Raw genomic sequence first — 21,438 nt, forward strand, 5'->3', positions numbered from 1 at the left:
GAAGGACACTGACAAACTGGAACGTGTCCAGAGGAGGGCAACCAAAATGGTCAAAGGCCTGGAAATGATGCCTTATGAGGAACGGCTAAGGGAGCTGGGCATGTTTAGCCTGGAGAAGAGGAGGTTAAGGGGTGATATGATAGCCATGTTCAAATATATAAAAGGATGTCACATAGAGGAGGGAGAAAGGTTGTTTTCTGCTGCTCCAGAGAAGCGGACACGGAGCAATGGATCCAAACTACAAGAAAGAAGATTCCACCTAAACATTAGGAAGAACTTCCTGACAGTAAGAGCTGTTCGACAGTGGAATTTGCTGCCAAGGAGTGTGGTGGAGTCTCCTTCTTTGGAGGTCTTTAAGCAGAGGCTTGACAACCATATGTCAGGAGTGCTCTGATGGTGTTTCCTGCTTGGCAGGGGGTTGGACTCGATGGCCCTTGTGGTCTCTTCCAACTCTATGATTCTATGATTCTATGATTCTATGCTGATACTTTAAGATGAGGGTTAGTTCATTTAATAAGAAATCAAAAATTCTGGGCATTTCAACCCCCCCCCGTTGTGTTGATTTTTGTCCCTATGTATTCATATTACAGGGACGGGGGTGGCGCTGTGGGTTAAACCACAGAGCCTAGGACTTGCCAAACAGAAGGTTGGCAGTTCAAATCCCCGTGACGGGGTGAGCTCCCGTTGCTCGGTCCCGTTGCTCGGTCCCTGCTCCTGCTAACCTAGCAGTTCAAAAGCATGTCACAGTGCAAGTAGATAAATAGGTACCACTCCGGCGGGAAGGTAAATGGCGTTTCCGTGCGCTGCTCTGGTTCACCAGAAGTGGCTTAGTCATGCTGGCCACATGACCCGGAAGCTGTACGCCAGCTCCCTCAGCCAATAAAGTGAGATGAGCGCCTCAACCCCAGAGTTGGTCACGACTGGACCTAATGGTCAGGGGTCCCTTTACCTTTACCTTATTCATATTACATATTAGAGTGTGCCTCTCCAGGCTTCTAAGAAGATCTAGTGACCACTAGGATTAGACAAAATGTAGTGAATGCAAGGTCACTATTTCCTGATGATATTGGAGTGCCTGCTTCTGAAAGGGATTTTAGATCAGGACATCAGTCTATGTGGAAGTGTGCTGTGAAGGGAACAGGTGGGTATTCTCCATTTATCCCTCCTATACCTTTACCTCAGTGATTATTAACTAGTTTGTCCCAGAGTGGGATAAAACTCTCTTTCTCTAGTCCATTCTACTGGGCAATAGAAAATAATCAGAGGGCATGATTTTACTCAGAATGTGAGTCCCTTTTATTCCTTAATATACAGTGGTACCTCGGGTTAAGAACTGAATTCGTTCTGGAGGTCCGTTCTTAACCTGAGGTACCACTTTAGCGAATGGGGCCTTCCGCGCTGCCGCTGTGCAATTTCTCTTCTCATCCTGAAACAAAGTTCTTAACCCAAGGTAATATTTCTGGGTTAGCGGAGTCTGTAACCTGAAGTGTCTGTAACCTGAGGTACCACTGTATATGTCACAGAAATCTACGGTCATTTTTTTGGCCCTGATAACATCTGCTCCTGCTATCTCGATTGACCAGGGTTAATCCCTAATATCTGGCTCATGCTCTTGATTTATTTTTATAGAATAAACACCCTCTTGTCCTCTAAGTCAGCAGAGGGCAGGCTGTGGAAACTAAATCTTGGCATGAGAATAGGGCTATTTGCAAGCATATTTCTATTTTCATCTAGCAAGTGCTATCAGGAACGTGGCAGTAACCACTTCTGTGCTTTAAAAATAATTTCAACATTTGATTCAAGATCCTTACATTTATAGTTACATGTCTAGAATGGTGATATCCCTCTGATTGTATGCCGACAGATGGTATTTGCAAGGGAAAGCGCACAGACATGGGAAGAGCATCTGCTTCCCTCTCACACGGCCCTTTTGCTAAGCAGCATTTAAGAGATTCATGAGGCACCTCTCAGTTCTAAAGCACCTCTCATGGCACAGGGGAAGGTCTAGCCCAAGAGCCTGTTAGTGAACAAGTCCTGATGAGGATTGGAAGGAAGCTGCATGACTTCAGCAACCGCACAGCAAAGGGCGACTCCTGTCCCGCAGGATCATCAGCTTTTATGGAGGAAATCAGTTCCGCATCTCATTGCTGCCTGACTGTTTCTTCACTCCCTGAGTATTACTCTGCTTCCATGGCACTCCATAGGTGGAGGATATTTTAAGTAGAGCTGCGTTTAAATCTGCCCTTCTCCTGTGAATGAAACTTCTGTTTATCTGCCTATTCTCACAGCACTTTCTGTAGGTGCTCGGTTTGGAGCTTCCCTTGTGAGGTGATAAAAAGGTAAAGGACCCCTGACAGTTAAGTCCAGTCACAAACAACTGGGGTTGCAGCGCTCTTTTTACTGGCTGAGGAAGTCGGCGTTTGTCCGCAGACAGTTTTTCCCGGTCATGTGGCCAGCATGACTAAGCCGCTTCTGGAGAAACTAGAGCAGCGCACGGAAATGCCGTTTACCTTCCCACTGGAGTGGTACCTATTTATCTACTTGCACTTTGACGTGCTTTAGAACTGCTAGGTTGGCAGGAGCTGGGACTGAACAATGGGAGCTCACCCCGTCGCAGGGCCTCAAACCGCTGACCTTCCGATTGGCAAGCCCAAGAGACTCAGTGGTTTAGACTACAGTGCCACCTGCATCTCCTGTGAGGTGATAGGGTTGCCATATTTCAAAAAGTAAAGACCAGAACACCACCCAAAAGTTGTCGAGTTTTTGTTTGTTTGTTTGTTTGTTTTTTACAAAAAGGCAATTTTTCGATTGACTTGCCTAAGATCTAGGACAAAGCGCCACCTTTCAGAAGTTCCTCCCAGATGTCAATTCCACCTCTGAAAGCCCAGTAATGTCCGGGAAAATCCAGGTGTATGGCGACCCAATGAGGTGCCCATTGGTGGCCAGCTGGCCTGCCAGCCTGCCTGCCTTTTCCCCATCCAGTAAACATTTCTGCAACCTCCCTGGCTACCCATCCTTCCTGAAGTGAAAAGGCTCATGGGAGGAGTCACTTTCTGACGTCTTCCTCTGGGCTTTCATTGAAGCAAGGCCACCCAGGAAGGCTGCACAGAACAGAGAACCCCTGAGATAATTTGTGGCATGAAAGAAAGGGCACTCGCAAACATCCCCTGCCACCACAAAGTGTGACAAAAACCTGATTTCTCCCCTCACCCACCTGTGATACTTTCCCCGCCCCTTTAATAATATTCGAATGCAATTTATTTTCCCATTATTTGATGGAGAACAGAAAAATTTTCACTGCAGCACTGATTTTTCTAATTTTAAGAGGGGAAAATTAGGAAGCCATTTGTTCCTTGCCAGGTGCTAGGTGGTGTTTTAGTTCTATTTCCTGTGTAGGTGGAATGAAAGCACGAAACAATGCAAGAATACCAACTGTAAAGTGTTTCATTATGTAGATATAAAGACAGCTATTGTAATTAATTGATTGCTCCTGTTCCTGCTAAGGTTCCAGGGAGACTTCCTCAATGTGCCTTTTGTTAAAACTGGTTCTAATGTCTGCTCGACTTCTTAATGTCTTTAGGCTCTGTTTCAAAGACTGATTTGATGTTAGAGGAGTTTGGCAGTAATTGCCCTTGTAATGATATCCTCAGCAAGGAAAAGCTTGTAGTCATTGTGATAAGGGGGGTTATCAATTGTAAGGTCAGGCCGATTCCAGTATGTGAGAGTGGGGAGGGGAGTAGAGGTATAGTTTTAACACTTGGGGCACTTCCTTGTTGCTCATATTGTCTCATATTAAATGGCGACTTTTCTTAGGTTGGTGCCAGTGCCCAGTGCATGCCAGCTTCTCACTGAAGATGCACCTCATTCTTACCCTTGAGAATACAGAGCATGTAAGAGAAGGAGGACCTTCCTCTCTATTTCTTCTCCAAGAGTCACAGTCCTCTGGACATCACCTCTAGGAGCAGGCAGTTGTTCAACATTTCTTTCTTGTTTATTTATTTATTAAAAATTGAGCTTCTTATGCTATGATACAGCTATAGTTTCAATTATTTTGTGTTACCTCTTTGTAATTACTGGGCTGATTGCTGTGATTACAGTGGTACCTCAAGTTACAACTGCCTCAGGTTACAAACGCTTCAGGTTACAAACCCTGCTAACCTGGAAGAGTTACCTCGAGCTGAGAACTTTGCCCAGGATGAGAATGGAAATTGTGTGCCGGCGGCGTAGTGGCAGCAAGAGGCCCCTTAGCAAAAGCATGCCTCTAGTTAAGAACAGTTTCAGGTTAAGAACAGACCTCCAGAACAAATTAAGTTCTACTGATATTGCTGGTATTTTGGTATTTTTTCTGGTTGTGCTTTATGGTTAAGACTAGTTATTGATTATATTCTGAATATACCGGTAATATCGGGAGTTGCCTATACACATTTTAAATAAATAAATTCTGCTGCATCTCTGTTTTGTGATTGGCAGTAAAGTACACAAGCACTATAGTCACCAGATGTACTATATATTTTAATTAGTTACAAAATGTGCCTGCATGTTTATATGAACTGGCTTCTAGTGGTGTTTCAAACTCGCTGTCCACTATGGTAAATTTCTTTTGCTTTGAGAATATGTCTTCTAGTTCTTAAGTATTTGTTTTCACTCTGTGAAATTCAATTTGCTTACTGTGTTTATGATCCTTATATACAGTTAAATATAAGTACATAATACCATGCCTATCAGGCTTGAAAAGGTCAAATGAAGCATCCGGGAAATATATACCTGAATTCTACATATCCAGAGAGCATCATTAGATATCCTTTTCTAGCTTCATTTCGTTTTGCCTGATATCGTTTGAGTTTTAATACAAAAAATTATTTTTGGGTATATATTGTGTGTGCTCAGCCACTCACAAAACACCTTAATAGGATGGTGAGAGGAAAAATCAATATGTAGTTTACTGTGACTATCCTTAAGAGGATATAGTGCTAAAGTGCTTACTATCTGCCACGATCCTGCAAAACCAAAAACCCAGGAAGCATTTGCTGTGAAGTGTCACCGTGGAATTTAGCAAAGCGAGCCCAGTCTCCTGCTCACTGCAGCTGAGCCAACAATGGTGTGGGTGGCTTCTCAACTCAGTCTTGGCCTTTCCGAGTGCCCTTAGGCATACACATCTCATGCTCTTGGGCAGCTTGCACATTAAGATGGTGGTCAGATTTCTTCCTGCACCACCATTTCACTTCATTTCCTCATTGTGCAATGGGAAAGAGGATCCCCTTTCTTCACACACAGAAAGGAAGGCAAGCTGAGAAAGGAGAGTCTCTCTCTCCCAGTGGTGGGGGGGTTATATGTCTTTTGGCCCTGCCCTCTTTGGACCTTGACCCTGTTCACTGTCAATTTGTGGTCTCCAACTACTTTCCCCTGAGAGAATTTTACCCTAGGGAAAAACATTCCACCATCCCTCATGTAAGCCTTTGCGAAGTTAACAAGTACGACTTAAGGTTAATGAATATTGCCTTCACTGGAAAAGCACATGTATGTGGTGAGGAGTTCAATTTAATTTTGGAAATTCCAGTTCTGCATGCTTGTACAGGAGTTGCTAACTACTACAGTATGTTTTTGGCTGCTTACCCAGCCCCTGTTCCTTTCCGTCTCACGGGGCTTGCTCTGCATAACGTTTGGGTGAACTGTGGCCTCATTAGGCGGAAGATTCTTCACTCTTTGGGATTTCTATCATGTTAATGCCTGTGCTCGGCCCAGGTGCCATCTAAAGCAATCTAGTGTTTTATAGCACTCCCCAGTATATACTGCTCATAATCATTTGACCCTCTGTGATTTATTTGCCTGCCTTTTTATTTTTATGGCTTTGGGTTTAATGTCAGAAACTGTTAATCCTTCAGTGTTCCAGAGCTCTGATGTTTCACAGCCAGCAGCATTGATTTGCAATTGGCAAGAGAGAATGTGCTTGCCTCGGCCAGTTAAAGCCTATTTGAAAACAATGCTGTGTAGTCTGTGTCCAAAGAGGTTTTTTTGTGTGTGGGTCTGCTTCCAAACCTCTTCACTGCCAGCTGCTACAAAATCTATTGTAAATAGTAAAAGCCCCAAAAGGAGCGGTTTGCACAAGACATCCTATATAAATTTCGAAAATGTTCCATTCTGACTTCACCTTCTACATTTCCTAGGTTAAAATCAAATGGTTTTATGGCCCTTGGTATTTTGAGCCATGACACAGCTAAAATTTCCCCATTCTAATGCTCATATAGGCATCTTTGTTTTTTATTAGATTCAATCTTTGGTGATTTTATTACTTTGTTACTTTTAATTTATAACAGCCTTATGAAACAGGGATAGTTTGGCTTCCATATTACAAAATATGCATTGAGAAATGGAATAATAAAATAATATACAGCTATCTTCTCATTTAGGCCACAGCCTGAGTCAGAAAAATCTGACTGATGTCTCTCGTGGTAAATACTACATTGCGCGCACACACACACACACACACACAGCGCACCTTCTGAGGTCCACCATTGTGAAATAGCTACCAATTTCTAGGAGCAACTTTATTAGGAGACCAGTAAAACAGCACATTAAAATACAGTGGTACCTCGCAAGACGAATGCCTCGCAAGACAAAAAACTCGCTAGACGAAAGGTTTTTCCGTTTTCGATTTGCCTCGCAAGACGAATTTCCCCTATGGGCTTGCTTCGCAAGACGAAAACGTCTCGCGACTTTGTTTTCTTTGTCTAAAAACAAAGACATGTTTTGTTTATAAAGTTAATTTATTTTCCCTTCAATTTTTGAACTGCTCTTTACAGTATGTGTGACTTTAAAGAGCAGTTAATAAACTGTTGTTGTACCAAATTTGGCTTTGTTTGGACTTTTTTTGACCATAGGAACGCATTAATTGATTTTCAATGCATTCCTATGGGATTTCGTGCTTCGCAAGACGAAAAATTCGCTTGACGACAAAAATTGCGGAACGAATTAATTTCGTCTTGCGGGGCACCACTGTATTGTCCCTGATGGCGGTTTCACTACAGGACCAATTTGCTAATGAGCAGAAGGGACTTTTTCATAAAGACCAATTTAAATTTCTTACTGCCCATATGGTATCTGTGCACTCTGGGAAACTATCGGAACCATTCCAGATACAGCCTTGTTACTAATAGGTTTTGCTCTAAGCATAAAACAAACACCAAGCCTGGCAGCCCAAAGCCACGGCCAAACCAATCTATTTTTATTCAGCATGGTGCCATTTCCTTTCCTGCGTCACTGGAAAAATTAATGGACCTAACTTAGTCGTGGCCATTCATCCAGAAACAGAGTGCTCTCAAAATAACCATGTGAGCATGCCGTATTTTATCAGAAATAGTCAATGGAATCCTTCATACAAAACTGGAAGAAGGGAAGTTGGGGATCCTCCATGGTTTCCTCAGAGAGACGGTTAACTTAATGCATAAGGGCTCTTGACGAAAAGGATGATGGCCATCTTGGCAGGACCTTTGCTTCAGTGCTGACACATTTCACTGAAGGCATGCCTGTTTTCGAGATCAGCTGCCTGAGCTCAAGAGTATAGTCAAAGAACTACTGCAATAGAAAGATATCATATACAAACCCATATGCTTTTATATGGGCATCTTGCAGCTCCTTTCTTTTGTATATATCAATGTTATCTGTCCCTGTTTTATGTCTGTAAAGAAAAAAATAATTTAGAAACCCAATAGAAATGATGATGTGGGGGAGAGAAATATAAAATATCTACAAAATCTAAGTCCTAATTGCAAAACTTAGCAGTTTGTGAAGGGAAACACAGATTACTGATGGGCAAATCCATCTATTTCTGGTCTATGCCACTTTATCCATAATTATGTTCCTTTCTAAAAAAATCTCAAAATAGCATTTAATGCATATTTCATGTTTATTTTGTCTCAATTTACATATTTACATGTTTGTTTTGGTATGTTTAAACTGCTGAGAACTGTGCCACAATATTCAGAGACGGGTAGAATCAGGGGAGGCAGCTACTATAAGTTCTGATCCACACATTAGTCCAAGAGCTGGGAATGTTTCTAAGGTGCATGTTGTGCAAATGTTTTACAAAAGCAGGACCTTAAAAACTGTTCTCAATTTAAAAAAACAAAAACTTTTTGCTTCTTAGGGAATGATGTACCTGGAAGAGAGGCGATTGGTTCACAGAGACTTGGCAGCCAGGAATGTCTTAGTGAAATCACCAAACCATGTGAAGATCACAGACTTTGGCTTGGCCAGACTACTGGAAGGGGATGAGAAAGAGTACAGTGCTGATGGAGGAAAGGTGGGTGTTGGATTAAATCCAGGATTTGAAAGGGCCTTGATCCTAAGCCTGTTTCTTGATAAACCTTTGGGGAAGGTTTGTTTCATGGCCCCCATCTTGATACCAGGGCTGCCCATCCACGAGACAAGGTGAGACAACTGCCTCAGGTGGCAAGATCCACAGAGGCAGCAGATCCAGTCTCTAAGCAATGCATTGCCAGCTTCCACAGTGGCAGCGGCAGTTGCATTGCGCTCCTTGGAGGTTGGATCTGCCCCCTCCTTGGCAGTGCCCCCCCATGCCACCTGTTGGCGAATAGGTGCTACTGGTCTCCTCCCACCCCTAGGGAGGAAATGATGGGAGCTGCTCTGTGGGGTTTCCTGGGCTCTGTACCCACCTCATGTGATTCAGAGCAGGGGCCACCCCAGTGATGGGCTTAATTCCCACGTCAACCATTGGGTAAGGTTGATTTGACTCCTCCACCTGTTCCCGATATAGATCTTCACTCACCACTTCTACACTAGTGAGGGGGTACCATTTTGTGACTTGCCTTGGGTGCTAAAATGTCTTGGTCTGGTCCTGATTGCTACCATTATAAACCTGAGGAACCACAACTGTTTCATAGTATTCTGTTGCAGGGATGCCATAGTAATCCAATATTACAAAGACAATTATCCCATACCTTGATTGCGTCCAATTCATTTCAATTTACTTTTCATTGGGAAAACCAATTATTGGTGGCAGGGCATGCAAATGAGGGTGACTAGACATGCAAATTCTTCTGCAAGCTGAGTTGGAGTGAAGAAAAGAGTAGCTAAGAAGCTACAGAAACTCTTAAACAAGCTTGTCGCTGGTTGTGGAAACACTTTGCGCAGACTGATTGGATGTTTGAGTTACTATGGAACCAGCAGTTCAGTACATATCCCATTGAAAGTATGGAATAGCTAAATGGTATCCATTTTGCAATGCTTGTTCCTGCCAATGCACATCTGATTTATGGCCATGGTTCCTGAAAGCAAAGATTTCCTTCATGGAGGCAGGAACAGAAAGATAGAACACTTCATAGAAGTAAAGGGATGGGCTTTGCACAACTCCTATTCCAATGAATTCCCATCATCTACTGTGGGATTTAAAAATGTTTCTCCTCCATTGTTAATTTTCTGGAAGAAAAATGCAGATAGTTTTAGACAGTCCACTCGGGGATTTTTATATATGTTTCCCCTACAAATCTGCACTTCAGCTCACAATAAACAGCCAGATTTCCTTATGGCAGCACTTGAGACCCAAGGCACTGTTAAAGAGAGAAAGAACATTCAGACAATGAATAGAGCTATAATTAGATTGTAACTGATAATGTAAACCGTTAGTATATGTTTATTTTCTGAGCCTCACCATTGAGCAAGGCCAAATGATGTTCCTGAAATCACTTGCGGCGGAGGAAGAGGAGTGTTTGGGAGCGCACCGCCCCCGGCAGCACAATCCCGGTGGGGTGCCATCATGGCTGCCCCCTGCCCACGCGGGGTGCCACACCTCCGCAGGTGGCGCACCATACCCCCAGGACGCACACCCTGCTCTGCCTGCTCTCCGCCCCCTGGTGCATGAAGCTCCGCCACTGCCTGAAACCAGCAGTGGTTGGCAGAGCAGAGCAACACTGAGCGCCACCGTCAATTGCTGAGCGAGGAGGGACAAGGCAGGGGGAGGTCAGTACGGTGCAGGCACAGTAGCAGGAAAGCGCCTGGACCAGGATGAGCTCCTTCCTCTTCTCCCCTCCCTGTCTCGGTAAGCACCAGTGATGCTCAGCACTGGGAAGCCAGATGGGAACCCACCGACCACGGCTGCCTGTAATGTGAACTGAAAACCCAGGTTTGGGGCAAATGTCCTTTTCTACACTAATTGCTTTTGCTTTCTTTCTTTTGTCACCCTAGATGCCAATTAAGTGGATGGCTCTTGAGTGTATACATTACAGGAAGTTCACACATCAGACTGACGTTTGGAGCTATGGTAAAACAAAAGCCTATTTGTTTAATTCATTACTTTGTATCTATGCATGGAGCTCTTCTAACCTGTTTCTGACATTTATCTTACTTTGTTTAGTACAAAGGAGGAGGAAATTCAGTGGCTGGACTCGTGTAGAAGCCTCAGGGCCTGACTACATGTTCCCTTAAGGAAGCAAGCAGCAATTAGGTTGTGGCTTTTTGAAAATTAAATATCAGGCATGAAGGAACATTGCTATCAGCACCACTTGGTAACATATCCCACCTCTACCATACACAGCCGTGAGCTTTTTGGGGGGCGGGTATCAAATTGCCACCAATGGGAACTTTCCATGGCAAAAAGCTAATTGCCATATGGAAGGAGAAATGTTTATTTAGACTGCAGCTGAGGAAGGAAGGCTTTAACCTCCCCTCCCCACAGGTGTGGTGCTGGTAGCAAGCTCCCTCTCTGCACACCTGGCATTAATTTTTAAAAACTTCATTAACCTAATATTCAGCTAGGGCATCAACTTGGAGGTCTGGTCTTTCCTGTCTTCCAGCAGGTGAGAATGACTTCTGTTTGAGACGCCAAAGAGCCACTGCTGCAAGTTAGGACTCTTGCTCCTACCTAGCTAGATACCGCCCCGACCTGGCCACAGTGATCCATGTGACGGTCATCTCCAGGCTTGACTACTGTAATTCGCTCTACGCGGAGCTGCCCTTGAAGCTGTCCCAGAAACTCCAGCGGGTGCAGAATGCTGCAGCGAGGCTCCTCATGGGATCTCTGCCATGGGAGCATATTCACCCAGTGCTTTTCCAGCTGCACTGGCTCCCGGTGGAGTACAGGGTCAGATTGAAGGTGCTGCTTTTGACTTTTAAAGCCCTTCATGGCCTAGGACCCTCGTACCTACGGGACCGCCTCTCCCAGTATGCCCCACGGAGAGCCTCAAGGTCCATAAATAGCAACACCCTAGTGGTCCCGGGCCCTAAGGAAGTTAGATTAGCTTCAGCCAGAGCCAGGGCCTTTTCAACTCTGGCTCCAGCCTGGTGAAACGCTCTGCCTCATGAGACCAGGGCCCTGCGGGATCTGATTTCTTTCCGCAGGGCCTGTAAGACAGAGTTGTTCCGCCTGGCCTTTGGCTTGGAGCCAATTTGATTCCCTCCCTCTCTTTCTTTTTTCTTTTCCTTCTCCTCCTGCAATGAGGCTACATTTTAATATTTTAATGTTTCAATATTTTAATTTTGTATTTTAATTTTGTTTTTAAGTTGTAATCATTCAACTTGTTTTTATTATTGCTTGTAAGCCGCTCTGAGCCCGGCCTTGGCTGGGGAGGGCGGGGTATAAATAAAAATTATTATTATTATTATTATTATTATTATTATTATTATTATATGCTATAAAGCGAGTCCTTGCCCTGAGCTTTGTTCCACACTTCCTCATCTGTTGGTTCTCTTCAAAAAGAAAAATCTGAATAGAGTTGTTAAGTTGTTTCTGTGAAATATTCCAGACTGTAATGCTACCTTCACTGGTGTAAGTAGTAGCAGTGTGGCGCATCATAAAAAAACAGTTCTTTTCTGCTTAGCTTAAGATATATAGAAAAAATGCTGGGGGCCATAGTTTTCAACACTCCTTAGAAAAGCTAAGTTGAAAAGCTGTGAATGTTTCTGGGTGTTGTTGTTTTTTTAAAAAAAATGGCTGATGGGAATTTTTGTACCATAAAAGGAAATTTATTATAACACAGAACAAATAAAGTGAGAGGGATTAAACTGATAGGTAAGCAGACTGATCATTATGGGATCCAATTGTACTTCCCAAATAACCTTACCATTTGTAAGAAAGGTCGAGCGCATGAGGAATCGCTGAAATCCATAAACAGGGAATTAGTTTAATTTAGTTAATTGGAATATCAAGCTCAATTCATTGGCACCTGTCTGGCTGTTTGCCTCCTGAGCTCTTCCAGCTGCTGCTGGAATGATTCCCTGCCCCTTGGATAGTGGAACCAGAGAGAATGAAGCCTGCAGGAAGCAATTAAAATAAACTTGGTCATCACTTGCTCTTGCAGAAGGTATTTGCAACAACAGTAGTACAATCACTTGTGTGGTACTAGCTGAAATCTTATTAGGATGTGATAGCAAAATATAGTATTTGGCTCTTCAAACTGGCTACCTTTATTTTCTCTTGAGCTAAGAAAAAAAAATGGACATTGGGATTTTATATACAAAGACATCCAATGGCCTCTTTTGTGATATATGCCTCTAGTTAGCAAAATAGCCGTGTTCTCTGAAAAGGATTAACAACACTACAGAGAAAGACCTCAGCCCTGGAGCCTTTGAAGTAATACAGGAGGTCTCAGGTGGGCAGCCATACCCAATGCATCTTTACTCAGAAGTTAAGCCCCAGTAAATTCAGTAAATTCACTGAAACTTACAGCCAGCTAAATGTGCGCATGACAGCATCTGTAACCCTGTGGTCTCTTATATGTGATACACTTTTTTGTTGTAATGACTTGAATGTGCTTAATAGTGTGTAATTGCTAGTTTCCTATTTCTAAATGCATTGAGTTTTAGATTTACTTCCAGTTGCGGTGTTTTAGTCTATATCATTCTCATTTTTCTAACCTAGTAAGATTTGCATGCATGCATGTATCTTTAATTTTGATGATGATGTCAGTCAGTCAAAGAACAGCAGCCCAGAGGAAGCGTGAGGCTGAACTCAGTGGTTGCCCCACTGCTGCAAGTGAAGCCCTGCTGCTCTTCTGCTGGCCAGCTGGGGTGGGATGTTGGTGCGTGATTTCCACTCTGCCAGCTCCATATGGTGCCCCAGAGATGCCTGGATCCGATGCTGAAATGTGTGGCTAGAGGGGGGGAAGCGCCACATGTTTGTACTCTATGCGCTATCAATAGTAGCGTTACCTGCCCCTCTCCAGGCTGGAAGTAACAACCTGCAAGATATGATTACCACAGTGGAGGCATATTTTAAATGACCTTTAAAAGAAAAGAATTAAAAAAGACCAAATAAGGAAGCTGCTGGGACAAGAGAGTAGTTTTGATATTAAACTAGGTCTTTGGGGATAAAAAAAAGTTACTTGTGGCTTTGTGTGTGTTATTTATCTTCTTTCCCAGCTGAAAGAGAATAATAATAATAATAATAATTTTGAAGACATTTGAAAATAGTGTCCCAGTTACAAAAACATTGCAAGGCCATAAATCATAAGGCATTTCTAAATATATATGATATAGACATGCATCACACACTGTCACTGATTTTGAGTGACATGAAACATAAAAATAGTATAACTTTTTTGCTTTCGGGGTAAGTTAGAGAAAATGTTCTATTTTAGAAAATAGGTTTTTCTCTCTCTTCACAATAGAAGTTTCTTTGGTGTAGGTGGCATTATTTTTTTTTAATTTTCCACATTTTAAAATATTGACGTAATTTTTAAACTCCACCCCTGCAAATCATTCTAAATATTTTCCCCTTGCTGATATGCAGTATTCTTCCCTTAAGTCCCAGGTTCTTAAATGATGAAAGAATCAAGTAATATTCCTTTGGATGTGCTGAGGATTATAACAGCAAACTTTGGTCTTGTTTTTCCCCTGGGGTTTCCCCCCAACTTTTATATACATTATCTTTTATGCATTGAGGGAACGTGTTTCAGCTTTGAACCAGGGCTGAGGGACCTGTGGGCTCTCCAGAAGTTGTCAGCCCAAACACCCATCATCCCCTGCTATTGGCTGTGCTGCCTGGAGGCAGCTGGTGCCTGTTGGAGTCCAACAACTTTTTGTATACCAAAGGACCATGCAGCCATTAGTAATCCATCCAGCTCACTATTGACACACTGCCTGCAGCAGTTCTCCAGGGTGTCACACAAGGGACAATCCTAGCCCTACTTGGAGGCTCCTGGGCTTGAACCTGGGACCTTTTGAATGCAAAACAGATGCTCTATCTCCATCAAGTCACGTTTCAGTCAGGGTACCACAGGTTTCCCATTTCTGCCTTAAACTGGAATAAAAACAGATTAAAGGGTGGAATGTTGTTGTTGTTGTTTAGTCGTTTAGTCGTGTCCAACTCTTCGTGACCCCCTGGACCAGAGTACGCCAGGCACTCCTGTCCTCCACTACCTCCCGCAGTTTGGTCAAACTCATGCTGGTAACCTCGAAAACACTATCCAACCATCTCGTCCTCTGTCGCCCCCTTCTCCTTGTGCCCTCCATCTTTCCCAGCATCAGTGTCTTCTCTAGGGAGACTTCTCTTCTCATGAGGTGGCCAAAGTACTGGAGCCTCAACTTCACGATCTGTCCTTCCAGTGAGCACTCAGGGCTGATTTCCTTAAGAATGGATGTGTTTGATCTTCTTGCTGTCCATGGGACTCTCAAGAGTCTCCTCCAGCACCAGAATTCAAAAGCATCCATTCTTCGGCCTTCTTTATGGTCCAGCTCTCACTTCCATACATCACTACTGGGAAAACCATGGCTTTAACTATACGGACCTTTGTTGGCAAGGTGACGTCTCTACTTCTCAAGATGCTGTCTAGGCCTGTCATTGCCCTTCTCCCAAGAAGCAGGCGTCTTTTAATTTCGTGGCTGCTGTCACCACGACAAAGGGTGGAATAAAAACAGCTAAAAAAATACACTTTGGCCACAGTCCCCCGAGGAGCTACTCAAGATCCTAACTATTCATTCAAGGAGGCTTCGTCAAGACAACTTTCTAGTAGATTGACTCCAGCAACAATTGGAGAACAGAATGCTGGGATTTCTTCACAAATCCTTTTTGCATCAGTGAAAACTGCTTTTCTCAGTTTGCCATATGAAATGCTGGAAGTCCACCCGATCCAGTGTGTGATTGTGGGCAGGAAGAGCACCAGTGCTCACAGAGAGCTCCATTTCCTTGCACAGAAGCATCCTCTACCATGGCGCAGGGCAGGAGGTGGCAGTGGTGCTTAAACACGTGTGGAGGGACACTGGTATTGCATTTTCTCTAATAGGCCTCATGAAGGAGCTCTGCGTTGCATGTTCCTAAAACAAGACCACACATGAACTGGTGCAAATCCCACTATAACCTTATATTGGCTCAGATAAATGATTCCTAATGTGTGTATATTCATGTTTCAAGTATGCATTCATTAAAATGTGACCATTGCTTTTCTGTTTTAGGTGTCACCATTTGGGAGCTCATGACCTTCGGTGGAAAGCCCTATGATGGCATCCCAACAAGAGAAATCCCTGACTTGCTAGAGAAAGGGGAGCGCTTGCCACAACCTCCGATCTGCACCATTGATGTTTACATGGTGATGGTGAAATGTGAGTATTTCTCGTTGGGCTGTAGCTCTGTGCGGATGAGCTGTATTGAAGCGTTGGTCTGCCACAGCTTGCATTCATCAGTGTCGTGAGTCCTCTGTAATACTGCTTGCCGTTTTGAAGCATTATATTCAGGAGGCTACATCAATTATGTCTAAATATTACACACAAGCCTCACACTTGTGAAGGATGTGAGTCTGATGGAATACGCTTGCATTAGCTTGGATTCTTATTGCCAGCAGATAGTATCAGACATTATTGCTGTGAAGTCAAAATTGTAGCAGACAAATTGCTGTCATTTCCATAACAATTGATTTGTTAGATGATAGCATTTCACGTAATTACGGTACCCAGGTAGTCACCTATTAAAGGTTCTAAAGGGGTGAAAGTTGACTCTAAATGACATAGTGAATAAGAAATAAAATCCAGTGTGTTTTATTAAAAAAAGCTTGGATTAATATGAAAAGACTGAGCTTTTGGGAGGAAGTGTTCCAGTGTGGAGAGGCACTGATATTTTAGTTGCTAAATGTGCATCTTTAAGGGCAGGGGGAGAGAGGAGTTGGGCAAGAATCCCGAGCAAATCATTATTATTTGTGCTATTTGCAACTGGATGCTCACCAACAGATCTCCCCCCTCTCCCAATGTGCACATGCTAGAAAATGTGACCCTGAAGCTCAAGCTTCTAATTTAAAAAGAATTAGGAAAGTCTCTGTGGTGTTTCTGACTTAATTTAAATGAGATTAACACACAGCCATTTCCTCCACGTGGGGTTTGGTGCTCGTGTGTACAGATGAAAACATTAAACTAAGAGTACGAAGAAGCTAATCCTGCTAACCGCTTGAGCTGACAGGCTGCTGCAGCAGCAGCACACAAGAGCTTTGTTGGGGAAGGCCAGGAATCATACCAAGTTCAGCATCACCAGAGAATCACAGGGAAGGAACTGTGCCATTGCTGGTGGATGCTCAGTCCCCAACTTGTTGAGTCATGACTTCCTTCCTTCTGCAACGGCATGCAAGGTAAACAAAATTAGCATTCCGAGTACTTAATTGCAGAGGATGATGACCTCATAACAAGACTTTAGGACATGAGGCAAAACCATTGTTGAGGGCACGTAAACCAGAAGCCAACCTGAAGTCCTTCCTATATATGCGTAGCTACATCACAATCATTCTCAACCACCAGAAGTCTAGCTGTAGCAGTTAAGGTTGGAGAAATATTTACGTATAATCACTTACTGTGTTGTTGTTTTCTATAGAAGCCTGGTTGGTTTTAAGGACTCCAAGGTCCTCCTCACAGAATTCATGCTTGAAAAGTGCATTATCTGGTTTGGTTGGGAAGTTTTGCTCCTTTGTATTTTAATTGGCTGGTTTAGGATGTACGTATATGTGGTTCCCTCAGAAAGAGATTACACATGTTCTGAATTGCATCACACTTTTGAAGTCTCAGTCACAGGTGTCAGAATGGTGGTTTCCTCCCCTTTGAGGCTTGACATACAGGCCTGGTTGTCATGGAAGCAATTAACTTTTTTTCCTCTGCGCTGCACCAGTTCAGAATGCAGGTGGAGATCCACATGCATGCTCCTCCCTGCAATATACTTCCCTTCTCATAGAATACTATGGTCAGGGAATTACCATATTTCATATGGAGGAGCGTTCATGCAAGAGTCCTCACTTGCAATTTGAAGTGGAACAAGGCAGGCTCAAGTTAACCACCTCAGGGGGATACAGACCAGAACCTCAGACCTGTAGTTGTGCAGGCTGGTTCGCATGTGTGTCTGCACATTTCCTCTATGTGTAGTGAGATGCTTGTTACATGTGGTGAATAGTTTATGACCCCAGAGCCATGTGTATATATCCTGCTCATGAGATCCACTCACCCCTCTATTGAGGGAGATGAAATGCAGGGCAGGATCAGTGCATATACAGGCAAGCACATACCAGCTCTGCAGTTTGCCTTATGCCTTAACGTGGGGGAAGGGTGCAAGCACACTAGAATCTCACACTAGGGCCATATGTGAGCCAGCTCATGATCTCTGGATGTGATTCTACACTGGAAACCATTTGGCAAGATGCTCAAAGCTAATGTGGTGTTGTACTAGTCTCATCCTGAGTTGTACGTACAACTTCATCACTAGCAGTCAGGTGTCACTCACAGGTTCTAGGTATTTAAATGGGGAAGAGTGGAGGTTTCAACAGATAAGACCCACTTTATTTAGACTTCCTGCCAAATGATGACAGATTCCTCAAAAATTGCTGATGCTATCTTGGGTGGAAGAGGGTTGCTCTGAGATAAACTAGTGGCTGTTGCGGAGCAGAATATACTTATTAGTGATACTTTGTGCCCTCGGTCATGCAGCAGAGGAGTGCCAGCTATTTTCAGAGAGCCTTCCTCTGAACCAGCAAGAAGAAAGATAAGAGGAAATAAAATGCCATACTATGAAAAATCAAACATGTCTAGGTAGCAGCAGCCATAGTAATCAAGCACAGATGTACTTCTGCAATGTAATCAACACTAACAAATGATGCCGGGGGGGGGGGGCAATAAAAAAACTTGACAGGGATATCCAAGAGCTGTCATATTTAATAGCCATCCCATTTTATGCTTCTGGAAAGCTTGGTTTCCTCTCTACTGTATTTTTTTTGAGATAAAGAATTCTCCATAGCATAATGGGGATCATAATAAATGGAACATGAGATGTAGATAGGATTAGAAACAATTGGGACCTACCCAGCCATTAGCAAACCAGTGTAGCTGCAAGTGGGGTTCAGAAGCTGTGTGATGTGTTGGTTTTTCATAGTACTAGGACACCTGTAATGAGTGACAGTAGCCCCTACAGTTTACCCCACACAATCTGCATTATACTGTGCCATAAAGATGAGGCAGAGATGAATAAAATGCAGCATAGAACAGAATGGGCAGATAACTCAAGCAACTGAGTGAAACCTCAGACTCCAGGGGAAGATTTGATTGTGTGTCAAGTATAGAGAAAATTAAAAATGAAAATAACAACACAAGGAAGTGTCTCAGAAAGAAAAGGGATAGTTAAGATATGCACCATGTCATCTTGGAAGTGAGTATAATAGGACTCATTTCCTAGACTCCATTTCAAGCCTAGGTTTCGCACTGGAACTGCCTTTGTCACCCAGATCGATGGCCTTTCTCAAGAAAGAGAGAGGGAAAGTGTTAATTCCCCTTAACCTCCCAGTGACTTTTGATGCTATTGACCATGGTACCTCATAGTCTCCAACTTTTCCCAATCCAAATCCAGGACACCATGCCACCGCAACTCCACCATGCCACCTTGGCCTGCTGCTGCCACCGTCCACCCCCCCCCCCACCTGCAAGCACACCTATGCTGCCTTGGCCTACCTGCCGCCTTACCCTCGTCAGCTCACTGCCACTTGTGATGAGGCCAAGCCCTCCTGTGCCACAAGGCCTGCTGCGGCTGCTGATATACTTCCGGAAGTTGGTGCCGCACTTTGCATGACAGGCCTCAATGGAGGCCTTGAGGCGGCAGCAGACGGGGAGTTGGGACATTCGGGATTTGAAACGGAAGCTGGGGTGACTTCTGTTAATCTGGGATGTCCTGCTCAAAGCAGGACAGTTGGGAGGTACAATATGTACCTCCTTCGAACACCCAGAGTTCGAAGTTGAGAGTTGGAGGGCCCTGCTTTGCAATGGTTCTGCTCCTCCCTCTCAAGATGGTTTCAAAGAATGGGGATGGAAGTCAGAGCCAGTGTGGTGTAGTGGTTAAAGAGTGGTAGTCACGTAATCTGGTGAACCGGGTTCGTGTCTCCGCTCCTCCACATGCAACTGCTGGGTGACCTTGGGCCAGTCACACTTCTCTGAAGTCTCTCAGCCCCACTCACCTCACAGAGTGTTTGTTGTGGGGGAGGAAGGGAAAGGAGAATGTTAGCCGCTTTGAGATTACTTCAGGTAGTGATAAAGCGGGATATCAAATCCAAACTCTTCTTCTTCTTCTTCTTCTTCTTCTTCTTCTTCTTCTTCTTCTTCTTCTTCTTCTTCTTGACCCTGCAGAAGCTGACCTGCAGAGTCCTGCAGGGTTTGATCTTGTCTTCCATGGTATTTAATATTGATATAAAGTTGGTGGTAATAGTCATCGGGGAATTTCGAGCGAGGTGTGATCATTATGCCAGTGTCAACCATTTCTCTCTCTGTGTTCCATCTGAATTATGAGAAGCAATGCAGATGCTAAACCACCATGTGGAAGTTGTAATAGACTGGAAGTGGGGCAATAATTGGAAACTGAATCCAGGCAAAGCCGTGGTGTTGTGTTTGTGGTTGGTTCTTGGGTCCAGGCTTTGGAGGGACACCCTGCTCTAATGGGGCTTTACTCCCCTTGAAGGAGCAGTTGTGTACTCTTGAAGCCATCATTATCATTTGAATAACAGGTGGAATCATTGTCTAGAAGTGCCTGTCCAAGCTCCAGATGGCTTGCCTACTCCGGCCTTTCTTGGGCAGAGATATAACCTGGCCACAGTTATCCATGCTCTGGTAACTTCCATACTGAACTATTGTAAGCATTCTGTGTGTGGCTGCCATTGAAAACAATTGAGCGATTGCAACTGGTGCAAAATACAGTGGCCAAGATCCTTTGGGGCACTGCCACAGTCACATATAATACCTATTTTGAAAGGACTGTGCTGGTTGCCAATCACCTTCGGGATACTTATGGTGTCACATATAAAGCCCTAAATGACTTGAAGTCCAAATATCTGAAGGAATGTCTCCTGCCATTGCATTAAGATGTGCAGAGGAGGCCCGACTTCGTATCCTTTTGCCAAGTAATGTCTGTATTGTCTGGGTGCATGGGATGTCCTTCTCTGTTCTATCACCAAGCTTATGGAATGAAACGCACCCCATCCATGATGTGTGTCATGCTCCAATGTTATTGACCGGTAAAGACAGATCTTTGCCCAGTGAAGCGAAGTGCATTGTGGATTGAGTGTGTGTTTTACTAAATTATTACCATGTGAATCTTATCTGTGATTAACATGTTTAGCTGGTCAATATTATTTTATCTATTTTTGAACACAGTTCATTTTTATTATTTTACTGTAAATGTAAAGGGCAGGTTATAAGTACCATATGTAAAGAGTAAATATGCTTAAGATTTCTGCTCTTAATAAGCTTAAACCATGATAGGGAACAAATATTTAGGAAATGAAAATGTAAGGTGTACTGAGTACAGTAAAGAATAAAAAGCCATAATATAGCCCATAATATAGCCAACTTCAGCTGGGTGGTGCCTTGAGTTTATACCTCCTCTTAAGGACTGAACTGTTTATGAAAAGCCATACATTGCTTGTTATTAACAAGAAGCATTTTTCCTCTCATTGTATCTGGCCTTAGGTTGGATGATTGATGCTGACAGTCGGCCTAAGTTCAAGGAATTGGCTGCTGAGTTTTCTAGAATGGCTCGAGATCCTCAGAGATACCTGGTGATCCAGGTGAGCAGCTCTGCAGTAGACCTTCTCTCTGAATGGGCTTTCCTAAGATCATTTTAAAGGTTACACAGGGACGAACTCTTTTTTTTGCTATCAAGTAAACATTCACAAGTGTACCACTACTATTCCTGGTTTCTGACTAACATTCCTATATAATGCATGAGTTTTCCAACAGAGTTATGTCACAAATTTTGGAGAGTTGTGTAATCGCGTAATCTTGGTATTTTAAATTTTTAAATCTGCTAAGGATGTGCAAAGTTGTCCTTAGTAATTTTGGTAGTCAAATTAGGGATGGGCGAATCAGTCTATTTCCTGCCCATGTCATTTTCTGCTATAATATGCATTAATCCATTTTTTTAAATGCACCAATATCAAATTGCATATTTTCTCATATATATATGTGTGTAGAGAGAGAGAGAGTTTT

At 43.4% G+C, this 21,438-nt stretch overlaps 1 protein-coding gene across 6 annotated transcripts in view; it reads left to right on the forward strand.

Annotated features, from left to right (window-relative positions):
- ERBB4 (erb-b2 receptor tyrosine kinase 4) overlaps window positions 1–21,438 on the forward strand; it is a 760,363-nt gene that overhangs the window by 713,846 nt on the left and 25,079 nt on the right. For all 6 annotated transcript variants that reach the window (XM_028704728.2, XM_028704741.2, XM_028704748.2 and 3 more), the window contains 4 exons: window positions 8,144–8,299; window positions 10,201–10,276; window positions 15,403–15,549; window positions 20,920–21,017. In XM_028704728.2, coding sequence (XP_028560561.2) covers window positions 8,144–8,299; window positions 10,201–10,276; window positions 15,403–15,549; window positions 20,920–21,017 — 477 coding nt within the window. The remainder of the gene's footprint in view (window positions 1–8,143; window positions 8,300–10,200; window positions 10,277–15,402; window positions 15,550–20,919; window positions 21,018–21,438) is intronic.

The sequence above is a fragment of the Podarcis muralis genome, chromosome 1, assembly GCF_964188315.1.
Source record: "Podarcis muralis chromosome 1, rPodMur119.hap1.1, whole genome shotgun sequence".
NCBI lineage: Eukaryota > Metazoa > Chordata > Lepidosauria > Squamata > Lacertidae > Podarcis > Podarcis muralis.